The sequence below is a fragment of the Schistocerca nitens genome, chromosome 2 (genome assembly GCF_023898315.1).
Source record: "Schistocerca nitens isolate TAMUIC-IGC-003100 chromosome 2, iqSchNite1.1, whole genome shotgun sequence".
Classification (NCBI taxonomy): Eukaryota; Metazoa; Arthropoda; class Insecta; order Orthoptera; family Acrididae; genus Schistocerca; species Schistocerca nitens.
The window spans coordinates 557,506,436-557,529,107 of NC_064615.1; the positions used below are offsets into that span (position 1 = coordinate 557,506,436).

General features: G+C 45.6%; 1 protein-coding gene across 1 annotated transcript in view; it reads right to left on the minus strand.

Annotated features, from left to right (window-relative positions):
- LOC126236586 (uncharacterized) overlaps positions 1-13,615 on the minus strand; it is a 77,511-nt gene extending 63,896 nt beyond the window's left edge. The window contains exon 1 of the mRNA XM_049946007.1: positions 13,495-13,615. Within this exon, the coding sequence (XP_049801964.1) occupies positions 13,495-13,507 (13 nt within the window). The 5' untranslated portion in view covers positions 13,508-13,615. The remainder of the gene's footprint in view (positions 1-13,494) is intronic.
- Between the last annotated feature and the right edge of the window lie 9,057 nt (positions 13,616-22,672).

Below are 22,672 nucleotides of genomic sequence, written 5' to 3' on the forward strand. Positions count from 1 at the left end.
ACAAAATCATTGTCCAACCAATTCCTCAGTGTAACTTCCAGTTTCGTGGCCTTGTCAGAATTACCGGAAAAGAATGAGAATATTTAAAGAAGACATTAACGATTCGTGGAGATGATACTTCTGCAGTTATGTACAGTCTGCTAAACGACATATGTACTCTGTATAACAGGCACTGAAATGAAAACGAGACAGATGGAAGAAAAGTACTTAAACATTTTATTATCTGAACAGTAATCGCCATAACTGTTAATATATTTGTCCCACTGCAGGACAAGATGGACAGTGCCTTCATAGCAAAATATTTACAGTTTGCAACGAAAACAAGATTGTACCCAGGCCTGCAGATCTTCGTCTGATGCAGATCAACAGCCACGAAAGTCTTCTTCAGGCCCAAAAAATAAGGAAATCACATGGAGTGAGATTAGGATTAGTGGAGGATCTTTAAGGGCTTTCCAAAGGCACAGCCATGTTGAAAGGCAGCACCATTCTGTTGCTGAATAATGCCCTGACCACATGAGCACTGGGGAAAGGGACCTAGGAGCACACTTTTGATATCAAATTAACTGATTCATTAATTAAAATGATCTATTAATTACCTCTAGCCACTCTGATAATCCTGAGTCCCACCACCCCTTCTCCCCTTTCCTCCCCTCACCACTACTGGAAAAAAGTTTGCGGAAAAAATCGTTCAGTCTGTGCTGACCTGTTGGAGGGGATAGATTTTATGAGACAAAATTGAAATCAGTGCTAATTACATTGCTTAGAATAAATTTTTTATTCATAAAATTCGATTTGCATAATCTTTATTCAATCAATTTACGAGAGAAAGGGCTCCTCTCCTCTCCTCTCCTCTCCTCTCCTCTCCTCTCCTCTCCTCTCCTCTCCTCTCTCCTCTCCTCTCTCCTCTCCTCTCCTCTCCTCTCCTCTCCTCTCCTCTCCTCTCCTCTCCTCTCCTCTCCTCTCCTCTCCTCTCCTCTCCTCTCCTCTCCTCTCCTCTCCTCTCCTCTCCTCTCCTCTCCTCTCCTCTCCTCTCCTCTCCTCTCCTCTCCTCTCCTCTCCTCTCCTCTCCTCTCCTCTCCTCTCCTCTCCTCTCCTCTCCTCTCCTCTCCTCTCCTCTCCTCTCCTCTCCTCTCCTCTCCTCTCCTCTCCTCTCCTCTCCTCTCCTCTCCTCTCCTCTCCTCTCCTCTCCTCTCCTCTCCTCTCCTCTCCTCTCCTCTCCTCTCCTCTCCTCTCCTCTCCTCTCCTCTCCTCTCCTCTCCTCTCCTCTCCTCTCCTCTCCTCTCCTCTCCTCTCCTCTCCTCTCCTCTCCTCTCCTCTCCTCTCCTCTCCTCTCCTCTCCTCTCCTCTCCTCTCCTCTCCTCTCCTCTCCTCTCCTCTCCTCTCCTCTCCTCTCCTCTCCTCTCCTCTCCTCTCCTCTCCTCTCCTCTCCTCTCCTCTCCTCTCCTCTCCTCTCCTCTCCTCTCCTCTCCTCTCCTCTCCTCTCCTCTCCTCTCCTCTCCTCTCCTCTCCTCTCCTCTCCTCTCCTCTCCTCTCCTCTCCTCTCCTCTCCTCTCCTCTCCTCTACATCTACATCTACATCTACATCTACATCTACATCTACATCTACATCTACATCTACATCTACATCTACATCTACATCTACATCTACATCTACATCTACATCTAAATCTACATCTACATGATGACTCTGCAATTCACATTTAAGTGCTTGGCAGAGGGTTCATCGAACCACAATCGTACTATCTCTCTATCATTCCACTCACGAACAGCGCGCGGGAAAAACGAACACCTAAACCTTTCTGTTCGAGCTCTGATTACTCTTATTTTATTTTGATGATCATTCCTACCTATGTAGGTTGGGCTCAACAAAATATTTTCGCGTTCGGAAGAGAAAGTTGGTGACTGAAATTTCGTAAATAGATCTCGCCGCGACGAAAAACGTCTTTGCTTTAATGACTTCCATCCCAACTCGCGTATCATATCTGCCACACTCTCTCCCCTATTACGTGATAATACAAAGCGAGCTGCCCTTTTTTGCACCCTTTCGATGTCCTCCGCCAATCCCACCTGCTAAGGATCCCACACCGCGCAGCAATATTCTAACAGAGGACGAACGAGTGTAGTGTAAGCTGTCTCTTTAGTGGACTTGTTGCATCTTCTAAGTGTCCTGCCAATGAAACGCAACCTTTGGCTCGCCTTCCCCGCAATATTATCTATGTGGCCTTTCCAACTGAAGTTGTTCGTAATTTTAACACACAGGTACTTAGTTGAATTGACAGCCTTGAGAATTGTACTATTTATCGAGTAATCGAATTCCAACGGATTTCTTTTGGAACTCGTGTGGATCACCTCACACTTTTCGTTATTTAGCGTCAACTGCCACCTGCCACACCATACAGCAATCCTTTCTAAATCGCTTTGCAACTGATACTGGTCTTCGGATGACCTTACTAGACGGTAAACTACAGCATCATCTGCGAACAACCTAAGAGAACTGCTCAGATTGTCACCCAGGTCATTTATATAGATTAGGAACAGCAGAGGTCCCAGGACGCTTCCCTGGGTAACACCTGATATCACTTCAGTTTTACTCGATGATTTGCCGTCTATTACTACGAACTGCGACCTTCCTGACAGGAAATCACGAATCCAGTCGCACAACTGAGACGATACCCCATAGGCCCGCAGCTTGATTAGAAGTCGCTTGTGAGGAACGGTGTCAAAAGCTTTCCGGGAATCTAGAAATACGGAATCAACTTGAGATCCCCTGGCGATAGCGGCCATTACTTCGTGCGAATAAAGAGCTAGCTGCGTTGCACAAGAACGATGTTTTCTGAAACCAATGCTGATTGCGTATCAATAGATCGTTCCCTTCGAGGTGATTCATAATGTTTGAATACAGTATATGCTCCAAAACCCTACTGCAAACCGACGTCAATGATATAGGTCTGTAGTTAGATGGATTACTCCTACTACCCTTCTTAAACACTGGTACGACCTGCGCAATTTTCCGATCTGTAGGTACAGATCTATCGGTGAGCGAGCGGTTGTATATGATTGCTAAGTAGGGAGCTATTGTATCAGCGTAATCTGAAAGGAACCTAATCGGTATACAATCTGGACCTGAAGACTTACCTGTATCAAGCGATTTGAGTTGCTTCGCAACCCATAAACTCATGCTAGCAGCTGTTTGTGTTTCTAATTCTGGAATATTCCATTCGTCTTCCCTGGTGAAGGAATTTCGGAAAACTCCGTTCAATAAGTCCGCTTCAGCGGCACAGTCGTCGGTAACAGTACCTCTCCTCTCCTCTCCTCTCCTCTCCTCTCCTCTCCTCTCCTCTCCTCTCCTCTCCTCTCCTCTCCTCTCCTCTCTCCTCCCTCCCCTCCCTTCCCCTTCCTCCCCTACCCACCTCTCTCCCCTCCTCCCCTACCCTCTCCTCTCCTCTCCTCTCCTCTCCTCTCCTCTCCTCTCCTCTCCTTCCTCCCCTCCGCTCCCCTCCCCTCCTCTTACTCTGCCCTCCCATCCCCTCTCCACCCCTCTCCACCCCATCCTTCCTTTCCCGACCCCTTCCTTCCCCCATCTGGAAAAATTGCAGGAAATTGAAAATAAGTGGGATATTCAAAATTGATGGGAAATTAAAATTTTCGTAGTAAATTTGAATGCTAATTAAACTGCACTGCCGAGGACATAGTAATTATTATTATTATTCTTTCTTTACTTTCTCAGACATTAAGTCTGGTTAAGAATGGAAAGTGACGCGGACCTTGATCAAGCGTCACATCCTATTAACTGTACGGTATGTGTTATATTGAATTTAGGAACTTTCGGGTAATTGAACATGTATCAATAATTACGTATTTCTGTAGTTGTATATATATGGTTGGATGTAGCTGTATTGCATTGATGTACTGGTGGATATTGTGTGGTATGACTCCTGCAGTTGATAGTATAATTGGTATGATGTCAACTTTATCCTGATGCCACATGTCTTTGACTTCCTCAGCCAGTTGGATGTATTTTTCAATTTTTTCTCCTGTTTTCTTTTGTATATTTGTTGTATTGGGTATGGATATTTCGATTAGTTGTGTTAATTTCTTCTTTTTATTGGTGAGTATGATGTCAGGTTTGTTATGTGGCGTTGTTTTATCTGTTATAATGGTTCTGTTCCAGTATAATTTGTATTCATCATTCTCCAGTACATTTTGTGGTGCATACTTGTATGTAGGAACTTGTTGTTTTAAAAGTTTATGTTGTAAGGCAAGCTGTTGATGTATTATTTTTGCGACATTGTCATGTCTTCTGGGGTATTCTGTATTTGCTGGTATTGTACATCCATTTGTGATGTGATCTACTGTTTCTATTTGTTGTTTACAAACTCTGCATTTATCTGTTGTGGTATTGGGATCTTTAATAATATGCTTGCTGTAATACCTGGTGTTTATTGTTTGATCCTGTATTGCAATCATGAATCCTTCTGTCTCACTGTATATATTGCCTTTTCTTAGCCATGTGTTGGATGCGTCTTGATCGATGTGTGGCTGTGTTAGATGATACAGGTGCTTGCCATGAAGTGTTTCCTTTTTCCAATTTACTTTCTTCGTATCTGTTGATGTTATGTGATTTAAAGGGTTGTAGAAGTGGTTATGAAATTGCAGTGGTGTAGCCGATGTATTTATATGAGTGATTGCCTTGTGTATTTTGCTAGTTTCTGCTCGTTCTAGAAAGAATTTTCTTGAATTGTCTACCTGTCCATAATGTAGGTTTTTTATGTCGATAAATCCCCTTCCTCCTTCCTTTCTGCTTAATGTGAATCTTTCTGTTGCTGAATGTATGTGATGTATTCTATATTTGTGGCATTGTGATCGTGTAAGTGTATTGAGTGCTTCTAGGTCTGTGTTACTCCATTTCACTACTCCAAATGAGTAGGTCAATATTGGTATGGCATAAGTATTTATAGCTTTTGTCTTGTTTCTTGCTGTCAATTCTGTTTTCAGTATTTTTGTTAGTCTTTGTCTATATTTTTCTTTTAGTTCTTCTTTAATATTTGTATTATCTATTCTTATTTTTTTGTCTGTATCCTAGATATTTATAGGCATCCGTTTTTTCCATCGCTTCTATGCAGTCGCTGTGGTTATCCAATATGTAATCTTCTTGTTTAGTGTGTTTTCCCTTGACTATGAAATTTTTCTTACATTTGTCTGTTCCAAAAGCCATACTTATATCATTGCTGAATACTTCTGTTATCTTTAGTAATTGGTTGAGTTGTTGATTTGTTGCTTCCAGTAGTTTTAGATCATCCATGTATAGCAAATGTGTGATTTTGTGTGGGTATGTTCCAGTAATATTGTATCCATAATTTGTATTATTTAGCATGTTGGATAGTGGGTTCAGAGCAAGGCAGAACCAGAAAGGACTTAATGAGTCTCCTTGGTATATTCCACGCTTAATCTGTATTGGCTGTGATGTGATATTATTTGAATTTGTTTGGATATTAAGTGTGGTTTTCCAATTTTTCATTACTATGTTTAGGAACTGTATCAATTTAGGATCTACTTTGTATATTTCCAATATTTGTAGTAACCATGAGTGGGGTACACTATCAAAAGCTTTTTGGTAATCAATGTATGCGTAGTGTAGCGACCTTTGTTTAGTTTTAGCTTGATATATCATCTCTGCATCTATTATCAGTTGCTCTTTACATCCTCGTGCTCCTTTGCAACAGCCTTTTTGTTCTTCATTTATAATTTTGTTCTGTGTTGTATGTGCCATTAATTTCTGTTTAATGATTGAAGTTAATATTTTGTATATTGTTGGTAGGCATGTTATGGGGCGATATTTAGCTGGGTTCGCTGTGTCTGCTTGATCTTTAGGTTTCAGATAAGTTATTCCATGTGTAAGTGTATCAGGGAATGTGTATGGGTCTGCAATGTAACTGTTAAATAATTTAGTTAGATGTGAATGTGTTGAGGTGAACTTCTTTAACCAGAAATTTGCTATTTTATCATTTCCAGGGGCTTTCCAATTGTGAGTAGAATTAATTGCTTGGGTGACTTCATGTTGCAAAATTATCACTTCAGGCATTTGTGGTATCATATTGTATGTGTCTGTTTCTGCTTGTATCCACCATGCATGCCTGTTATGTTGTACCGGGTTTGACCATATGTTGCTCCAGAAGTGTTCCATGTCTGTTATGTTTGGTGGATTGTTTATTTTAATGTGTGTGTTATCTATTGTCTGGTAAAATTTCTTTTGGTTTGTGTTGAATGTTTGGTTTTGTTTCCTTCTATTTTCACTTTTTTTGTATCTTCTGAGTCGTTTGGCTAATGCTTGTAATTTCTGCTTCTTTTCGTCTAATTTCTCTGTCGCTTCTTGCTGTGAGATTTTACCTAACCTTTTTCGTTTTTTTCCGAGATTTCATTTCTTATAAATTGTGTTAGCTGTCCGATGTCTTTTCTCAGTTTTTCTATTTTGATCTGTAGCCTGTGTTGCCATGCTGGCTTTGTGGGTTTCTTCTGTGTGTTGGTTGGTTCTGATCTCTGCCTAGTGTGTATATTAAGTGTAGTGAGTGCTCCTATATAAGCCAGTAGTTGTAACTCTTCCATAGTTGTGTATTCATTTATTTTGTTGTGTATGATTGTGTTGATAGTTTTTATTGTTGTTTCGACTTGTGGGTTATTTGGTGGTCTATGTTAGAATGGTCTAATGTCTGTATTTGTGTCTTTGTATTCTATATATGTTAGCTGAAATTTTTCTTCTATATCTAACATCTGTGTCACTTCGTGTTCTATTTGTGCTTGTTCTGGTGGCTGTCTTACGATTTCGTTTTCCTCTGATTGTTTAATTGGTGCGTGTTGTTCTTTGTTTGTTTGCTCTGGGATGTTTGAGTCCATTACTGTATTTTCTTCTTCTTCTGGTTGCACATTATTTTGTTCCAGTATTTGTTGTACTTGTTGTTTGATGTTTTCTAATTCTGACTGGGGTATCCTGTTATTTTTGATTATTACATGGATCTGATCAGCTAGTCGTTGTTCTGTTAAAAATTTTAATTCTGGGTATCTGGTAATAAATGTTGTGTATACTTGTGATCTGTATCCAGTTGTGTTGGTTCCTAGGTTTGTTGCTTGGTAATAACAGAACATGAGGTGTCGATTAACTTCATCTGACCATCTCATCCTCTGTCTTTGTTTTCCTTCTAGAGTGGTTGTAGGAAGCATATCCTGCAAAACACCTCTATTTGGATTTAAATCATTTTCCAGTTGGCTAGCAGTGTCGTTACCAGTGTGGGCGGGCATAGGGTTCAAGCGTCGTCCCCGACCATGACGGCGCTTGTCCGAGGCTTCTTTAGTTCTGTCCTGAACCAACTAATCACACTAAAAGGGGGGTTAGCCCTATTAGTGGTTTGTTCTTTTCGTCGCCTTTTACGACTGGCAGAACATACCGGAGGCCTATTCTTTTCCCGGGCCTCCACGGGGATTATTATTATTATTATTATTATTATTATTATTATCATTATTGTCATAATTACTAAAAATATATATACGTTATTTACAAAAATTCAACTTGCATGTCACTGTTGTGGTTGGATGTAGAGTACTCTCCTTATTTCACCATCTTTCGAATACTGACACTGTGTAACTATGACATCACAATCCCAGATGAGTAACCCAGAACCCGAGTGCAGTCCAACTCCCTTTGTCCTATTGGCAAGAAGTTCAAACATCGGCCGGAAAATTCAAATTATTTCCTCTGGCTGTGAAGAATGGGCATTGGGGAAGGATAGTTGCTATAGACTGAGCTCTAGAGTAGCTCTAACCAGTCTTGTTAGTAAGTGTTGGATGTAGAAAGGATATTTTCGCCATTACTCTAGCAGTAGATAGTTGTTCCAGTCATTCCAGCCAATAGCCCTATATGAGCAGGACGGGTAATAATAACAGAAAAGGAAACCATCACTGAAGTCTAGAGGAATAGCCTCATACTCATCTGGAAGTGTACAAGTGAATACCCGCTGAGTGAAACATAACGCTAGAGTTTAATATTACAACAGAGACTCACCGCCCATGTGCTGTTTTTTTTATTTTTTATTATTATATTTCAATTCTTCATTCAAAGTTGGGCTGGCACCATTGTAGGCGCTGCTCTGCAGCTGAGAGGTAGTACAAGTATATAACAGGAAGACATTTAAAACAACATAAAGGAGAAAACATGACGGAACATAGATATAAAGAGGGGGAACATAAGGAAAGACAGCATACAAAAGGGGGTGACTGTAAAAATTGAGATAATAATCTAAAAGGTATTTTACACAAAAAAACCACACACTGTAAGGATTAAAAGACACAAGGCGAAGTATGGCCAGAGCATAAAAAGTTGCAGAATGATTAAAACAGATACATAATGGGTGGCGTAGCACAGAACAATCGCAGACAGCAAAACTATATAAAAGTCGAGCACATGATTAAAACCACATCACTTGATGTCACTGTAGAATGGCACCAAACACAAGAATCATGCAGCACACTTATGACAAAGACCAAGCTGGGAGGATCTGCCAGGGGTAGGGATACGAGGGAGAAGGGAAGAAAGGGGGAAAGGGGTGGTGCTAGAGGAGGGAGAGAAGAGGGTATGGGGTGGGAGGCACACTGAAGGGGGCTGAGCAGGGAAGGGCAGAAGAGGAAAACTACCGAGGAGGCAGTGTAGAGACTCAGGGGGGGGGGGGGAAGGAGGAATAACTTATCTGGGAGAAGGAGGGGAGGGGAAAGGGGGGCCCTGAGGAGTTGGGGTGGGGGGGAACAAGGCCAGGCTACAGTTGGTAGGAAGGGTAGATGTCACAGAGAAGTTCATCATTCAGAAGGGGGAGGTGCTGCAAATTGCCCTCACAAAGGAGATGTAGGGTGTGGCGGTGGAGAGGGGGGGATACAGCGATAGAGGTGCAGCAATGAGCGGGGATTGGAGAGAAAGGAGGACACAAGGGGGTGGGAGGATCAAGCCTGCGGACTGTGTAAAGGATGCAGCTATGTTGGAGGTAAAGGATGAGGTGGCGGAAGGGGATGAAGTCATATAGGAACCATGTGGGAGACAGAAGGCAGATACAGAAGGCAAGGTGGAGAGTGTGGCCTTCAAGGATTTATATGGCCTCATATAAGAAGGGGGGGACAGAGATCCAGGCAATGCTGGCATAACAGAGGATAGGATGGATGATGGATTTAAAGGTATGGAGGATGGTGGAAGGATGCAATCCCCATGTCCAGCTGGACAGGAGTTTCGGGAGACAGAGATGGGTAAGGGCTTTCTGCTGGATGCTCAGGAGATGAGGGATCTAGGTAAAGTGATGATCTATGCTGAGACCAAGGTACCTTAGGGTGGGAGTGAGCTGGATGTGATGACCATAAATGGTTAGGTAGAAGTCATGGAGATGGAAGGAGTGGGTGGTGCGGCCTATGATGTTTGCCTGGGTCTTGAAGGGGTTGATACAAAGGAACCACTGGTTGCACCAAGTGGTGAACTGGTCAAGGTGGATTTGGAGGGTATGTTGGACCACTGAAGGGTAGGACAGAGAGCCAGGAAGGCAGTGTCAGCAGAATATTGTACGGTGTGTACAGGTGGGGTTGGCTTCAGCATACCAGCAGTGTACAGGAGATAGAGGAGAGGGGAGAGGATGGACCCTTGGGGGATGTCAGTGGTGAGGGTGACACAGGAAGGATGGCATGAGAGGAATGAAGCGACCAGACAGACAAAATTGTTAGGTAGAGTGTAGGTTTGGAGTTTAAAGAGGACACCGGGATGGCTTATACGGTCATAAGTATTTTGGATTCGAGGGAAACAAAAATGGCAGAGTGATGGGAGTTAAGTTGGAGGGAGAGTAGGTAGATGAGGTTAAGGAGTTGGTCTTCAGCAGAGAAGGTGGTCAGAAGCCATACTGGGTAAGGGGGAGGAGGTGGTGGTGATTAAGGTGGTAATGGATATGATGGGAGAGGATGGATTTGAAGACCTTACTGAATATGGATGTGAGGCAGATGGGATGATAGGAAGTGGTAGCAAAAGGGAGTTTGTTGGGTTTGAGGAGCAAGAGGACACAGAAACTCTTCCACAGGTTGGGCTAAAAGCTGGTGGAGAGGATCACATTGTATAAAGTGGCAAGGGCAGTCAGGAAGGAGAGGGAGCACTCTTTGAGGTGGCGGTAGGTGACACGGTTGTGACTAGGTGCCATGTTGCGTTTTGACCGGAGGATAAGTTCAATGTCTCGTGCTGTGATTGGAGTGTTAATGTCAGAGGAGGGTAACCACCCCAAGTACTGGAGACTGGGAGCAAGTGGTGCAACCAAGGTATTGGCACATTCCATGCTGGTGGGGAAAAGGGAATAATAAAAAGTGAGGATCACTGGGGATGGAGAAGGCCTCAGAAAGATGGGCAGCAAAGTGGTTGGCCTTACTGAGGTTGTTAGGAAGGGGGCAGTCATTATGGAGAAGGAGGTGATGGAATGTGTGTAATGGAACCAGTAAGGCGTTGGAAGCCCAATCAGTACTTGGAGGAGTTTATAGGGAGGGTGGTGTTGAGTCACATACAGGTCTGGCGCCAGTCTCGGAGTTTCTTTGCTGTAATCAGGTTCTGAACATGTTGCTGGAGCTGCCGGTTGTGGTGGAGTGTATCTGTGTCACGAGTGCACAGGAAGGAGTGATAAGGGCAACAGGATTGATGGAGGTGGAGGACAGCCCATGGTGGGAGAGTAGGACAGTGGAGGTGTATGGTTTTAGTAGGGACATGAGTCTCCACAGCATCAGTAATGGTCTTCTCAAGGAAGGACGAGGGGTGGGCGGTGTTGTCGGGATGGTAATAGGAAAGAGAGTTGCTTTCGACCAGGGTGGTGATGGATTCCTAGTAGGCATCCCTGTTGACACGATGATAGTCGTGGACTACCTTGAGAGGGGGTGCAGGGTGGGGGGATGGGGGCAGGTTGTGAGCAGATGTTATCGTGAGAAGGATGGGAAGGTGGTCACTACCTGTGGGGTCAAGGATGTCCATGACGATATGCCCAAGGATGTTGGCAGAGGCAACGACAACATCAGAAGTGGTTTGCTTTTGGGACGGGTGTGCTGAGGAAGAGGAACTAGGTCACCTCAGATTGTGAGGAGGAACTGATGCCACCGCCAAACAGCGACAGGGGTGTGGCGGTGGATGTTGACATTGGTGTCAGTCACATAGGTGGAGAAGGTGCGGTCAATGTGGGAGATGAAGTCACAGGGAATAGGAGCAGTGGAGTGGACATAGATGGTGGTGCAGGTGATGGTGAGGGAGGGGATAAAGACACTGAGGATGAGGTGTTCAGTGGGGTCATTGAGGAGGGGTTGTGGCCAGTCAGGGATGTACTTCAGGTGGCCAATAGCGACTCCACTCTGTGCTTGGGGACCAGGAGCATCAGTTCAGTGGAGGAAATAGGGAGAGATGCAGACAGAATCGTGGGACTGGAGGAAGGTTTTTTTCAGAAGGAAGGTATCGACCTGGTGTTGGGAGTGGGTGTTCATGGGGGAGGTACTTGTTGGTGCAGAAATAGTGGATGTTCTGAAAGAGGATGTAACACTTGTGCTAAACCATGATGGGAAGAGAGGGGGGATGAAGGGAGAAGAAAGGAGAGACTTAAGAGACTTAAACTAGATTGTCTAGGTGGGTGAAGGTGAATTGGGCTTGATTGTGGGAGTAAGTGGCGAAGGTGTTGAGGTGGAAGGTGGAGTGGGCAGTGAGGAAGATCTGTTGAAGGGTGTGGGGGTGATGGAAAGGGTGGATGTTTCGGAGGACTGTGGTTAAGAAACGGATAATGTCTTCTGCCATGGGAGACAGATGGAGAGAATTGTTGGGATGGATGGGGGGGTTGATGGGACAGACATGGACGGTAAGCTCAGGAGAGGCAGGAGGTGGTTTAGCCTTACTTTTGTGAGAGTAGGTGGGATGCAGTCCATTGCAGGTGTTAAGGAAGGAGGCTTAGCGAGGTTGGGACAGTTTTTAAGAAAATGGGAGGCCTTGCAGTGGGGCCAGGTAGGGGTTTCTTACAGTTAGGGGTCAGGTGATCATTGTACATTAAGCAGCACTGGCAGCAGTGGGATTGGGGAGGGGATTTCGAGGCTTCAATTGGCTGGTGGCAGTGTAAAATCAAGGTGCCCTGGGTGAGGAGGTGGTCGATGGAGGGGGCAGATCCCGAAAAGACCCATATGAGGAAAGTGGGACTGGAGGCATTGTAGATATGGCAGGCAGAGCGGATTTCAAGGTCTGGGTGAGAGTTTAGTTCAGCCAGCACTTCATCCTTCGTGATTAATGGGCTGAGCTTGATGATCACTGTGGTATAGGTTGGGGAGCTGGGGCTGGTGAGGAGAGGAAGAGGAGAGGAAGGGAGTCAAGGACACATGGGGGCCAAACATGATACATGGGATTTTTCAGAGGAGGTCTGTATGAAAGGAGGGGGAGAGGGATTTGATGAGGACTGAGTCCCTACAGGGAATTAGTTGGGAAATGGGAACACCTGGGAGATACTTTCATATCTCTATGATGAGGGTATGAGCTTCAAGGAACTTGGGGCCCTGGGTCGACAGGGCAAAGGTGTGGAGGGTGGGAGCTGGGATATGGGTGACAGGAGGGGGGGGTGGTATCCATGGAAATGACGGCGGGAGGGAGTGGGGGCGGTTGGAAGTGTTGGGAGCAGAGTTGGCATTGACGTGTTTCTGGGGTTTTTTGGTGAGAGCAACTTGGGAGGAGGGGAGAGGGGCGGGGAGGAGAAGGAGATGGTGGGCAGCTGATCCTTCTGGTGTGGTTGAGGTGCTGGGACATGCAGTTGGTTCCATGGTGGCATTTGTGGCCTGGCGTGATGTGATGCGGGTGGGGAAGGCAGAAGATGAAGTGACAGGGGGTGTGAGAGGGGGGATGCCAACCACCTGGGGGGTTGCAGCGGATGTGGCAGTTGAAGCATATGTGATGGCAGGGGCAGAAGTGGTAGCTGTTGCTGGTGTGGAAGCTGGGGGGAAGCGAGTAGAGGTGGGGATAGACTGCAGGGGAGGAGATGGTGAATGGGGGGACAGGAGGCGAGGTGGAGGGGAGGAGGCCAGAGTTGGCACCGCAGGAAGTGACAGTGGAAGTGGGGGAGGAGGGGGTGTAGATGACATTGGAGATGGGAGGGCGGGTGGCAGCAGCGGTGGCGAGCAACGGGCAGCGGCTGGCAGACAGACGGACGGCTGCAGCGGCAGACGGCTCTTCCAAAAACGTCGATTACACCCTGAGAGTAGCCCCAGCGATGTAATCTTCCAATTTGGAAGTTGAGAGTATCTGACCACATGATGAAGTGCTGCTTTGAATCCATGCTCCCTACATAAAGGAGTTCTGTAGCAACAACATTGGGAATGAAACACACTTATAGCTACTGATGAGGTGCAAGTCACATCTGAGCCAGCAGAAATATGGGAAATGCATCGTACGATATTTTCTATGAGTGTAGTACCCATTCATTATCTTACTCGAGCACGGCATCTCGAGACGAGAAAACTGGCCAGTCACCTCCAGTCTACTCCAGCGCTATCTACTGAGTGTATTGTGTATATGAAGCCCGTCACGACAGGCTAAGCCGCAGCTTCTGATCGACTGAGCCTCTGTGACCAGGTCTGGCACTGGCCACGGACGAGCGTCTCTAACTCCTATAATTCAATTCTTTTATCTTGGCGGTTCGCGCATGCCCACCCACACACGGGAGATTGCTGTGTTGCCAGTTGCACGACACAAGAGAAGCAGCGCCATAGTATAGTTCGCAAACTTACGTTTAGGGGGGAGCGCGCAGTTTATGAAGTAAAGACACCACGGCCGCATTAACCCTTTCGCTGCTACAGAGACGGGCTCCCCGCATTCCGCTCTGTGTGCAACTTTGTCATCACTGCATTGCTCGCTCGCCTGTGCAGACACATACATGGTGTTTCGACTGCTTCGACACACTTCATCAATCGATTTCACAAAAACTATTTGACCCAAAAATTTGATTTTTACACATCGTGACTGATACCTTCCCCCCATAAATGACTTAATTTTGTTTCGATGTCCAACGCAGTTATTGTGCAGCATTACATGTAGTAAACCATTGCACGAAATTTTGAAGAGGTTGCAGAGGTAAAAGTCCATAGCGTATACTTCCCGTATGGTCGATTTTAGTGGCCACTTGAAATTTCAAAAAATTACATTCAAACGAATAAAATTCATGAAGTAATACACTTCGATATTGTTTTTAAATAATGAAAATATTAATCACGGAACAAAGTTTGAACTCAGAACCTTCAACTTCGCAGCCAAACACTTTAACCATTACTCTAATGCAGCTCGCCACCCAATAGCCCTCCTGGAGCACTTAAAATACCAACAAACATTGTTGATATGACTATGAATTACTCACGTTTCGTCGAAGTACAATAGGAAATAAACAATTACCGCTGTTCTTTATTGCGAAAAAGCGGTTAGTGAGAACGATACAAACACCTCTCCTTGCTATCGCCGGAATTAGGAAGCTTATTGCTTGTTCGGTTTAAGTAATTAATAGAATATGAAGCAATTGGTATAAAGAATGCTTTTTCCAAACTTTCTATAAAAGAAAGTCTGCTATCAAGACATTGCTTTTGTTCAATTACTTTATTTATGACTAAACGTTTCTAAAACTGAAGACACTCGTCCGTGCTCTGTACTGCAGTCGAGCTCTGGCAACGTCGTTCTCTGTTCATTGGCTGACTGTGTTTTGTGACGTCAGATGCGCAGAACGAACCTAAACTCGGCCGCCGTCGTAAATGACGCGCACTTTAGGACACTGCGAGACAAGCAGGCACAGCTTGGCCATAGAGTTCTAACTGCCATTTCACCCACAACATAGACTCCCCAGTTTAAAAAATTAACTTTACCCTATCTAAGATGGGCACACAGCGACTTCCTTACATGAAATTTAGATTCTTCTCCTTTACGCGCGTTGTTTTCGAAGACAGAAGAAATCGGGACATATACACGTTTTCACCTCGCCAAAGTATCGTTACTTGTCGACTCTTTGCGTGAAAATCTTGTACGACAATATAGAATAGGCTATATTTCCCCTGAGTACTCTCATATTTTGGTAAAAATAATATTTTATTATCTGCTTAATATCGGTTACGCGCTGCATCATATGACTTGAATATTAAACCTGTTTTTGACTTTTTTCAGAGTGCTAAGAGCACTTCTGTCATAGGATGCCTGCTCGTTTTCGTACTCTCTTAAGGTATTAAAGTGCTCATCATCGACGAAATCCTTTAACGCAGTCAAATAGCAGCACAGAGAAGTTGTAAATATTTGGTTAATAATACGTATCACTTTATAAATTCGGTAATATAGATGATTTTGTTACGATGTGCATCTCTGCCTGTGTAGATGAGAGATTCAAATTTCATTAAAAGATTTTGCGTCTGCAAAAGAAAACCTGATTACCACTCCAACTCGCGAATGATATCAGTGGCACTGTTGTCCACGCTTCCACCTGCCGGCAACGCGTCTTTGATACAAAATGACTAAATAATTAATAAAACGTATCATGAGAGTCCCTTTGCATAGTGAGTAATTTTTTTCCTGCAGTCCGATTACACACACCAGGTAAATCAAATGTGTAACCTTGGAGGGAAGGCGATGTACTTTTGAGGAATGTTGATGAAATTTAGAGAACCGACATTCGGCGCTGACTGCAGAAGGATTCTACTGCTACCAACATACATTTCACGTAAGGCCAACGAAGATAAGTGAAATTAGCCCTCATATGGAGGCTTACATGTGATCTTTCTTTCCTTTGATCTGTTTACGAGTGGAACAGGAAAGGAAATGACTAGTGGCTTGCAAAGTATGCGTATAGATGTAGATATAAATGTAGTCACCTATTAAGTTCTCAGTCCATCCATTTATAGGCACACAAAACTCGCAGAAGGATGTAGTCTCCCATTTTTCGACAAAACAAAGGATGGGACTTCTGCTGCTGATTGTCTCTTAGTAATAACCTTCGTACGAGCCTCTAATTTTCTCACTGCAGTCACTTCACGAGACGTTTGGGAGAGGCTGTAATATATTTGCCCTTAATACTTAGAAGATGTGGTACAGAACTCACCTCTGATATCCCCTTTTGTCAGAGTATGGCTTATCCTCCAGAGCCGAGCTGTGCCAAGCCATGCTGTCCAGGACTGGGCTGGGCTAAGAAGAGCCGAGATGAGCTGAGCCGCTAATCGGTCTGCACCAGTGGTCAGCCCAGTTACTATTCGCATAGCAGTTGAATCCTCACCTGCTGTCGAGACGATGGAGTCTCGCCATAGCCCTCAATGGTTCACAACCCCACAACAGGCCACAGCAGTCCACCCACCACCGCAGCCCCACACCGAACCCAGGGTTATTTTGCGGTTCAGCCGCCAGTGGACCTCTTCCCCCCTCCCCCCGCCAGGAACGTCTCATACCAATCGAGTGTAACTCCAATGTTTATGTGGTAGAGTAATTATGGTGTATGCGTATGTGGAGACAGTGTTTGCACAGCAATCGCTAACATAGTATAACTGAGGCGGAATAAGGGGAACCAGCCCGCATTCACTGAGGCAGATGGAAAACCGTCTTAAAAAGCATCCACAGCCTGGCCAGCACACCGGACCTGCACACTAATCCGCCGGACGGATACGTGCCGGGGACCGGCACGCCTTGCTACTCAGGAAGCAGGGCGTTAGATCGCGCAGCTAGCCGGGCGGGGATAAGATTTTGCTTGCTTCTCTTGTATTTTAGCTTGAACAGATGATCGCATTTTCATTGCTAATTTGTTGTTGTGGTTCTTGCATGTATTCCAGGAGAGGAGCTGCAGAACTGATTAAATTTCTCTTTTCAGAGACTTTGCTTGCTTTTTGCTATAACGTATTTGTGTAAACCTTGAATTCCCCGTCCCCTCCACCCCCTGCCATTGCGCCTCAGCTGCAAACGAATGGATCTAACACAAGTTTTTCAGTTTCAGAACCAACAAGCTGCTACCTTGCTGACGACAGTACAACAACTACTGGCTGCACAATCCGCGTCGGTTACACATCCGATCAGCCAACAAGTCCAGCTGGTGCCGGGTATACCACCGTTCCGGCAATTTAAGGATTCAGAAGAGGAATCGATCGAATACCTGAATCAGTTCCAAGCATATTGTCAAGTTCATCGTTTTCAAGGTACTGTACAGTTACAATACTTCCATTCGATTGCTTGGTCCACAGTGTTCAGGTTATACAAAAAATTTTCCAACCGCGTCTCTGGCGAACTCAGCTATGGCTAAGTAATCGCTGCATTAACTCAATACTATGACCAGAAAGTCCAAGTAGCTGCAGCTAGGTATCAGTTCTTTCGTTTGCAGAAAAAGCCGGAACAGACGTACCGTCAGTGGTACACGGAATTAACGGGCATGACTAGGAAGTATAAATTTAAGTGTAGTTGTGGCAACTTTTACAGTGATCTCATGATACACGTGCGATGACATTTAGTGTCCCAGATAGTAGAATACGGGAACAGATCTTAAAGTACTCTGATCCATCACTCCCCCAAGCATTGAAAATCTTAGAGAAATATGATACGGGTGCCATAGCGGCCGACAGATTTGAGCAGGCCTCGTTAAGGACGAGTCCCCCCCCCCCCCCCCCCCTTGTTCGCGACCGCCCAAGCAGCCACAACAACGAGCGCGTTCACACTACACAGACGCGCGGACAGCCACGTAGGCAGGTAAACAGACCTGTGACTTAGTGAAAACTTGCCTTAGATGTTTTGCCCCCCATAAAAGTCAGGATTGCCCATCACGTAACGCAATGTGTTACACGTGTGGAAAAAAAGGCCATGTCCAAGCAGTTTGTTTGCAACGGTCCAAAAACGCCAATTTTGCCAGCTCCCAGAAAAAAAACAGGCTCGTGCACATGCAGTGAACATTGTGTTTTCAAACCCTACAACAGCATCTGACAAAGGTAAGATTAAGGTTGTGCCTCCTTCTCGCCCTAGTGTTGTGCAACGACTTTCTAACGAACTATACGTCGTATTACGAATTGCTCGACGTCGAACGAACTTTCAGTTAGAAACAGGTGCCTCAATTACTTTGCTTAGTCGTGCCACGTACGAACAGTTAGGCTAACCACGCCTTCTAAATCTAGCAAGCAACTCACTGCTCACAAAGGACAGGAAATTCCAGTGCTGGGACAGTGTAGTTTACCTGCCACTTACAAATCTCACACAGGGACAATAAATTTTACTGTGCTGAAATCAAGAGACAGTGGGAAAATATTAGGATTAGATGCCTTTGATTTGTTTGGACTTAGCATCCAAGACAATGTACTTAAGTATCAGCTTTTGCACCAAAATACAGTGTCACTAGCTTGCTTAAAGAATTCCCTGAACTATTTTCAGAAGGACTGGGAAAAGCTAATAACTTTGTAGCGCATGTTACATTGAAAGACAATGCACAGCGTAAGTTTTTTCGGGCCAGCTCCGTTCCAACTGCTTTAAGAGACAATGTAGCCACTGAATTGAAGACATTAGCCGGCCGGAGTGGCCGTGCGGTTCTAGGCGCTACAGTCTGGAGCCGGGCGACCGCTACGGTCGCAGGTTCCGATCCTGCCTCGGACATGGATGTGTGTGATGTCCTTAGTTTAGTTAGGTTTAAGTAGTTCTAAGTTCTAGGGGACTGATGACCACAGATGTTAAGTCCCATAGGGCTCAGAGCCATTTGAACCAAAGACATTACAAGACAGTTGTGTAATTGCTCCCATTCGAGCTAGTCAACGGAAAGTTTCTCTTGTTTTGTTGCCTAAGCCTTCTGGTCATATTCGTATTTGTGCTGAGTTCAAGTCTACAGTCAAACCACAGACATTAGTTGACACGTATACATTACCTCGCCCCGAGGAGCTCATGGGTAGGCTTGGAGCAGGACGTTACTTTTCTAAGATAGATTTGCGTGGTGTCTACTTGTAAATCCCACTGGATGAAGAATCACAGAAAGTGTTTGTTGTATATACGCACTTAGGACTGTTCAAGTATTTGCGTTTGCCCTTAGGCAGTGCTTCCGCGCCCGTCATTTTTCAACGTTACTTGGAACAACTGACTGCAAAAGTGCCATTTTGTTCAAACTACCTTGACGATATTGTTGTCTCAGGTCGTAAACCAGAGGAACACGTTGCCAATTTGGGTAGTCTTTTTCGAGCGTTGTCAGAAGCAGGACTCAAGTGTCGTATCGAAAAGTGTGCCGCCGCGCGGGATTAGCCGAGCGGTCTGGGGCGCTACAGTCATGGACTGTGGCGCTGATTCCGGCGGAGGTTCGAGTCCTCCCTCGGGCATGGGTGTGTGTGTTTGTCCTTAGGATAACTTAGGTTAAGTAGTGTGTAAGCTTAGGGACTGATGACCTTAGCAGTTGAGTCCCATAAGATTTCACACACACTTGAATATACGAGGGGCGTTCAGAAAGTAAGCTCCGATCGGTCGCGAAATGGAAACGACTATGAAAATCCGATAAAGCTTTGCACAGATGTGTTGGGTAGTGTCTCGAGTATAACCCCAGTTAGCATCACGTCGCTCTTCTCATTTCTGAGCTCGCAGTGAGTGCGTAAAGATGTCTAGAAAATAGTGTCTGCCGCCAAGTACGAGGGCCTGGTGAGAAATTTCGCCTGAAGCTATGCAGCTAACATTACATAACTGTCGTGCTGTTTCTTCTTAAAGACAATTCTCAGCCGCATTCTGCAGGGGCAATGAAGATGCTCCTGCATCGTTTTCAAATGGAAATGTGAGATTACCCACAATACAGTCCGCAATTGTCTCCCCCTGAGTTTCATCTCTGGTCACATGAACCGCTGTCTTTGAAGACAACATTTTGACACAGACAACGAGGTGTAGGCCAGCGTGGAGAATTGGCGGAAAGCACTGGCGGCTGCCTTCTATGATGAGGCTATTGAAAAGTTGGTACAACGCTATGACAAAAGTCTAAGTCAGAACGGCGACTACGTAGAGAAGTAGCTGAAAGGTGTAGCTAATTGTTATAAGTAAAACATTTCTGATGCTCACTGTGGTTTCAATTTGGCAATCAATCGGAGCTTACTTTCTGAACAGGCCTCGTATTTGAAAAGTGTGCCTATTTTCAAACTGAACTACAGTACTTAAGTCATGTGATAAACAGTCAGGGTGTGCACCCCCTCCAATCTCATTTGCTTGCAATGCGTGACCTGCCTATCCCTCACAATGTGTCTGAACTGCAGTCAGTACTAAGCAAGCTGACATACTGCATTCGGTTTATAACGAATGCCGCTAGAGCACGGCTCCATTGCATCGCTTGCGTCCAAAAATGTACCTTTTCTGTGGACTAAAGAGTGTCAAGACGCGTTTCAGAAACTCAATAATGCTTTGCTCAGCGACAGATGTTTAGTGCGTTTTGACCCAGCGAAGCCGGTAGTTTTGCAAGTCTACGCTTCTACCTACGGAATCGGCGCTGTGTTTCCGCACAGAATTGGTGCACAAGACACACCTATGGCTTTGCCTCAAAGTTGTTAACTCAAAATCAGTGCAATTATTCTCAAACAGAAAAATAGGCTCTCGCTATTGTGTGTGGTTTGACAAAATTCCATCACTACTTGTATAGTCGCAAGTTCTATTTAGTGACAGATCACAAGCCTCTGCAGTCTTTGTTTCATCCGTCAAAGTCGGTTCCTACACGCACTGTTCAAAAATTGCAACGGTGAGCTTTATTGCTTTCGCAGGATCAGTGCGAAATTGTGTACAGACCTACGGCAAAGCATGACAATCCGGTCGCCCTATCTCGGCCTTCGATTGGTCCAGACTCTAATTTTGATGCATCTGCCATCTAGTTGTCAAATCGATGCGCAAGACTCTGAATTGCTGGAATCTTTTCCCTTGCACTACAGAAAAATTGCACAGGCCACGGAAGCAAACCCAGCTCTCAAGATATTGTTGCATTATATTCGCACGTCTTGGCCTCTTTCATTGAACAGTATTTGTGCGCCTATACTTTGCACGTCGGCATAACTTTTCAATTCAACAGGGTGTGATTGTAGTTCCTAATAACAGTTGACAATCGCGTATGCTTATTCCCAAAGTGTTGCAAACGGATGTGTTGCGATTGCTCCATCAAGGACATTGGGGAATCGTTCACACTGAACAGTTACCGCGGCCGCACTGTACTTGGCAGGGCATGGACGCCCATATTGAACAGATGACGCCACAGTGTCGCGCATGCGCGGAAAACCAATCAGCTTCGCCACAGACATTCTCAGCTTGGCCTAAACTCAATCGCCATGGCAACGAGTGCACATTGACTTTGCAGGACCATTTTGGAACACTCTGTGGCTTATAGAGGTAGACTTTCCGTCCCGATAGCTGAATGGTCAGCGTGACGGACTGCCATCCTAAGGGGCCGGGTTCGGTTCCCGGCTGCGTCGGGGATTTTCTCCGCTCAGGGACTGGGTGTTGTGTTGTCATCATCATTTCATCCCCATCCGGCGCGCAGGTCGCCCAATGTGGCGTCGAATGTAATAAGACCTGCACCAAGGCGGCCGGACCTGCCCTGTTAGGAGCCTCCCGGCCAATGACGCCAAACGCTCATTTCCATTTCCATAGTGGTAGACTCTTTTAGCAAGTTTCCATTTGTGGTGCTTATCTCTTGTACCACACTATGTACCACCATTCAAGCCTTGTCCTCCATATTGTGCATAGAAGGTTTGCCAGAAGTACTTGTGTCGGACTATGGACCACAGTTTACATCATGTGATTTTGAACAGTTTTGTGAACGAAATAGTTTACGCCATCTAACAAGTGCTCCATTTCACACCCAGTCCATTGGAGAAGCACAATGCTTCGCACGGATTTTTAAACAACAGATGGCCAAGCTTTGTACACCCCCCCCCCCCCCCCCAAGCACTTGAGAACGGGCGCTGCAACTCTTTCTCGCCATCTTTCGATCCCACCCACGAGACGGACCATCGCCAGCGGAACTTCCGCATGGCAGCCGCCATCAGACGCTGCTCCACTTGCTACACCAAACGCAGCTTCCAGCGCCACCAATGGTCCGCATGTATCGCTTTGCACTGGGCGATCTTGTTCTTTCCAGGGCTTATAGCAACCGTGGGCGCTGGGAAAGAGGCATGATCCAGGAACACACTGTCTCTTTTATGTACCTGATTGCATGTGCCGATGGTTTGCAGCAATGCCGCCAGAACCAAAGTCGTGCGTGTCATTTTCCCCGTGATTCTACTGCTTTTGTTCCCCCAAATTCATGGCCTCACGGGACCATGCGACCTTCGCAGCCACCCGCTTGTGCCATTAGGGCACCCTAGGAGGACCGGAAGGACGATGCGTCCTCGCCCCTGCCGTCCCCACTCGCCCTCCAGATGGACCTGGACCCGCCATCGCCGTCGTCGTCGCCGTCATCGCCCCAGGACAGACCCTCAGGCCTGGGTGTGTGCCCTGGCAACAGTTTTCCAGAGGATTTTCCTATGGCCTCGCAAGCCAGATGGCGGGGTATGGTTGGGAGTATGCCATCCTCGACAGCCACAGCTCTCGGGTTATATCTGTGTCCAATGTCCTGCAATCCCCCCTCTTTTGTCGTTCGCCTCTTCCCTACAACACAAAAATTGGTTCAAATGGCTCTGAGCA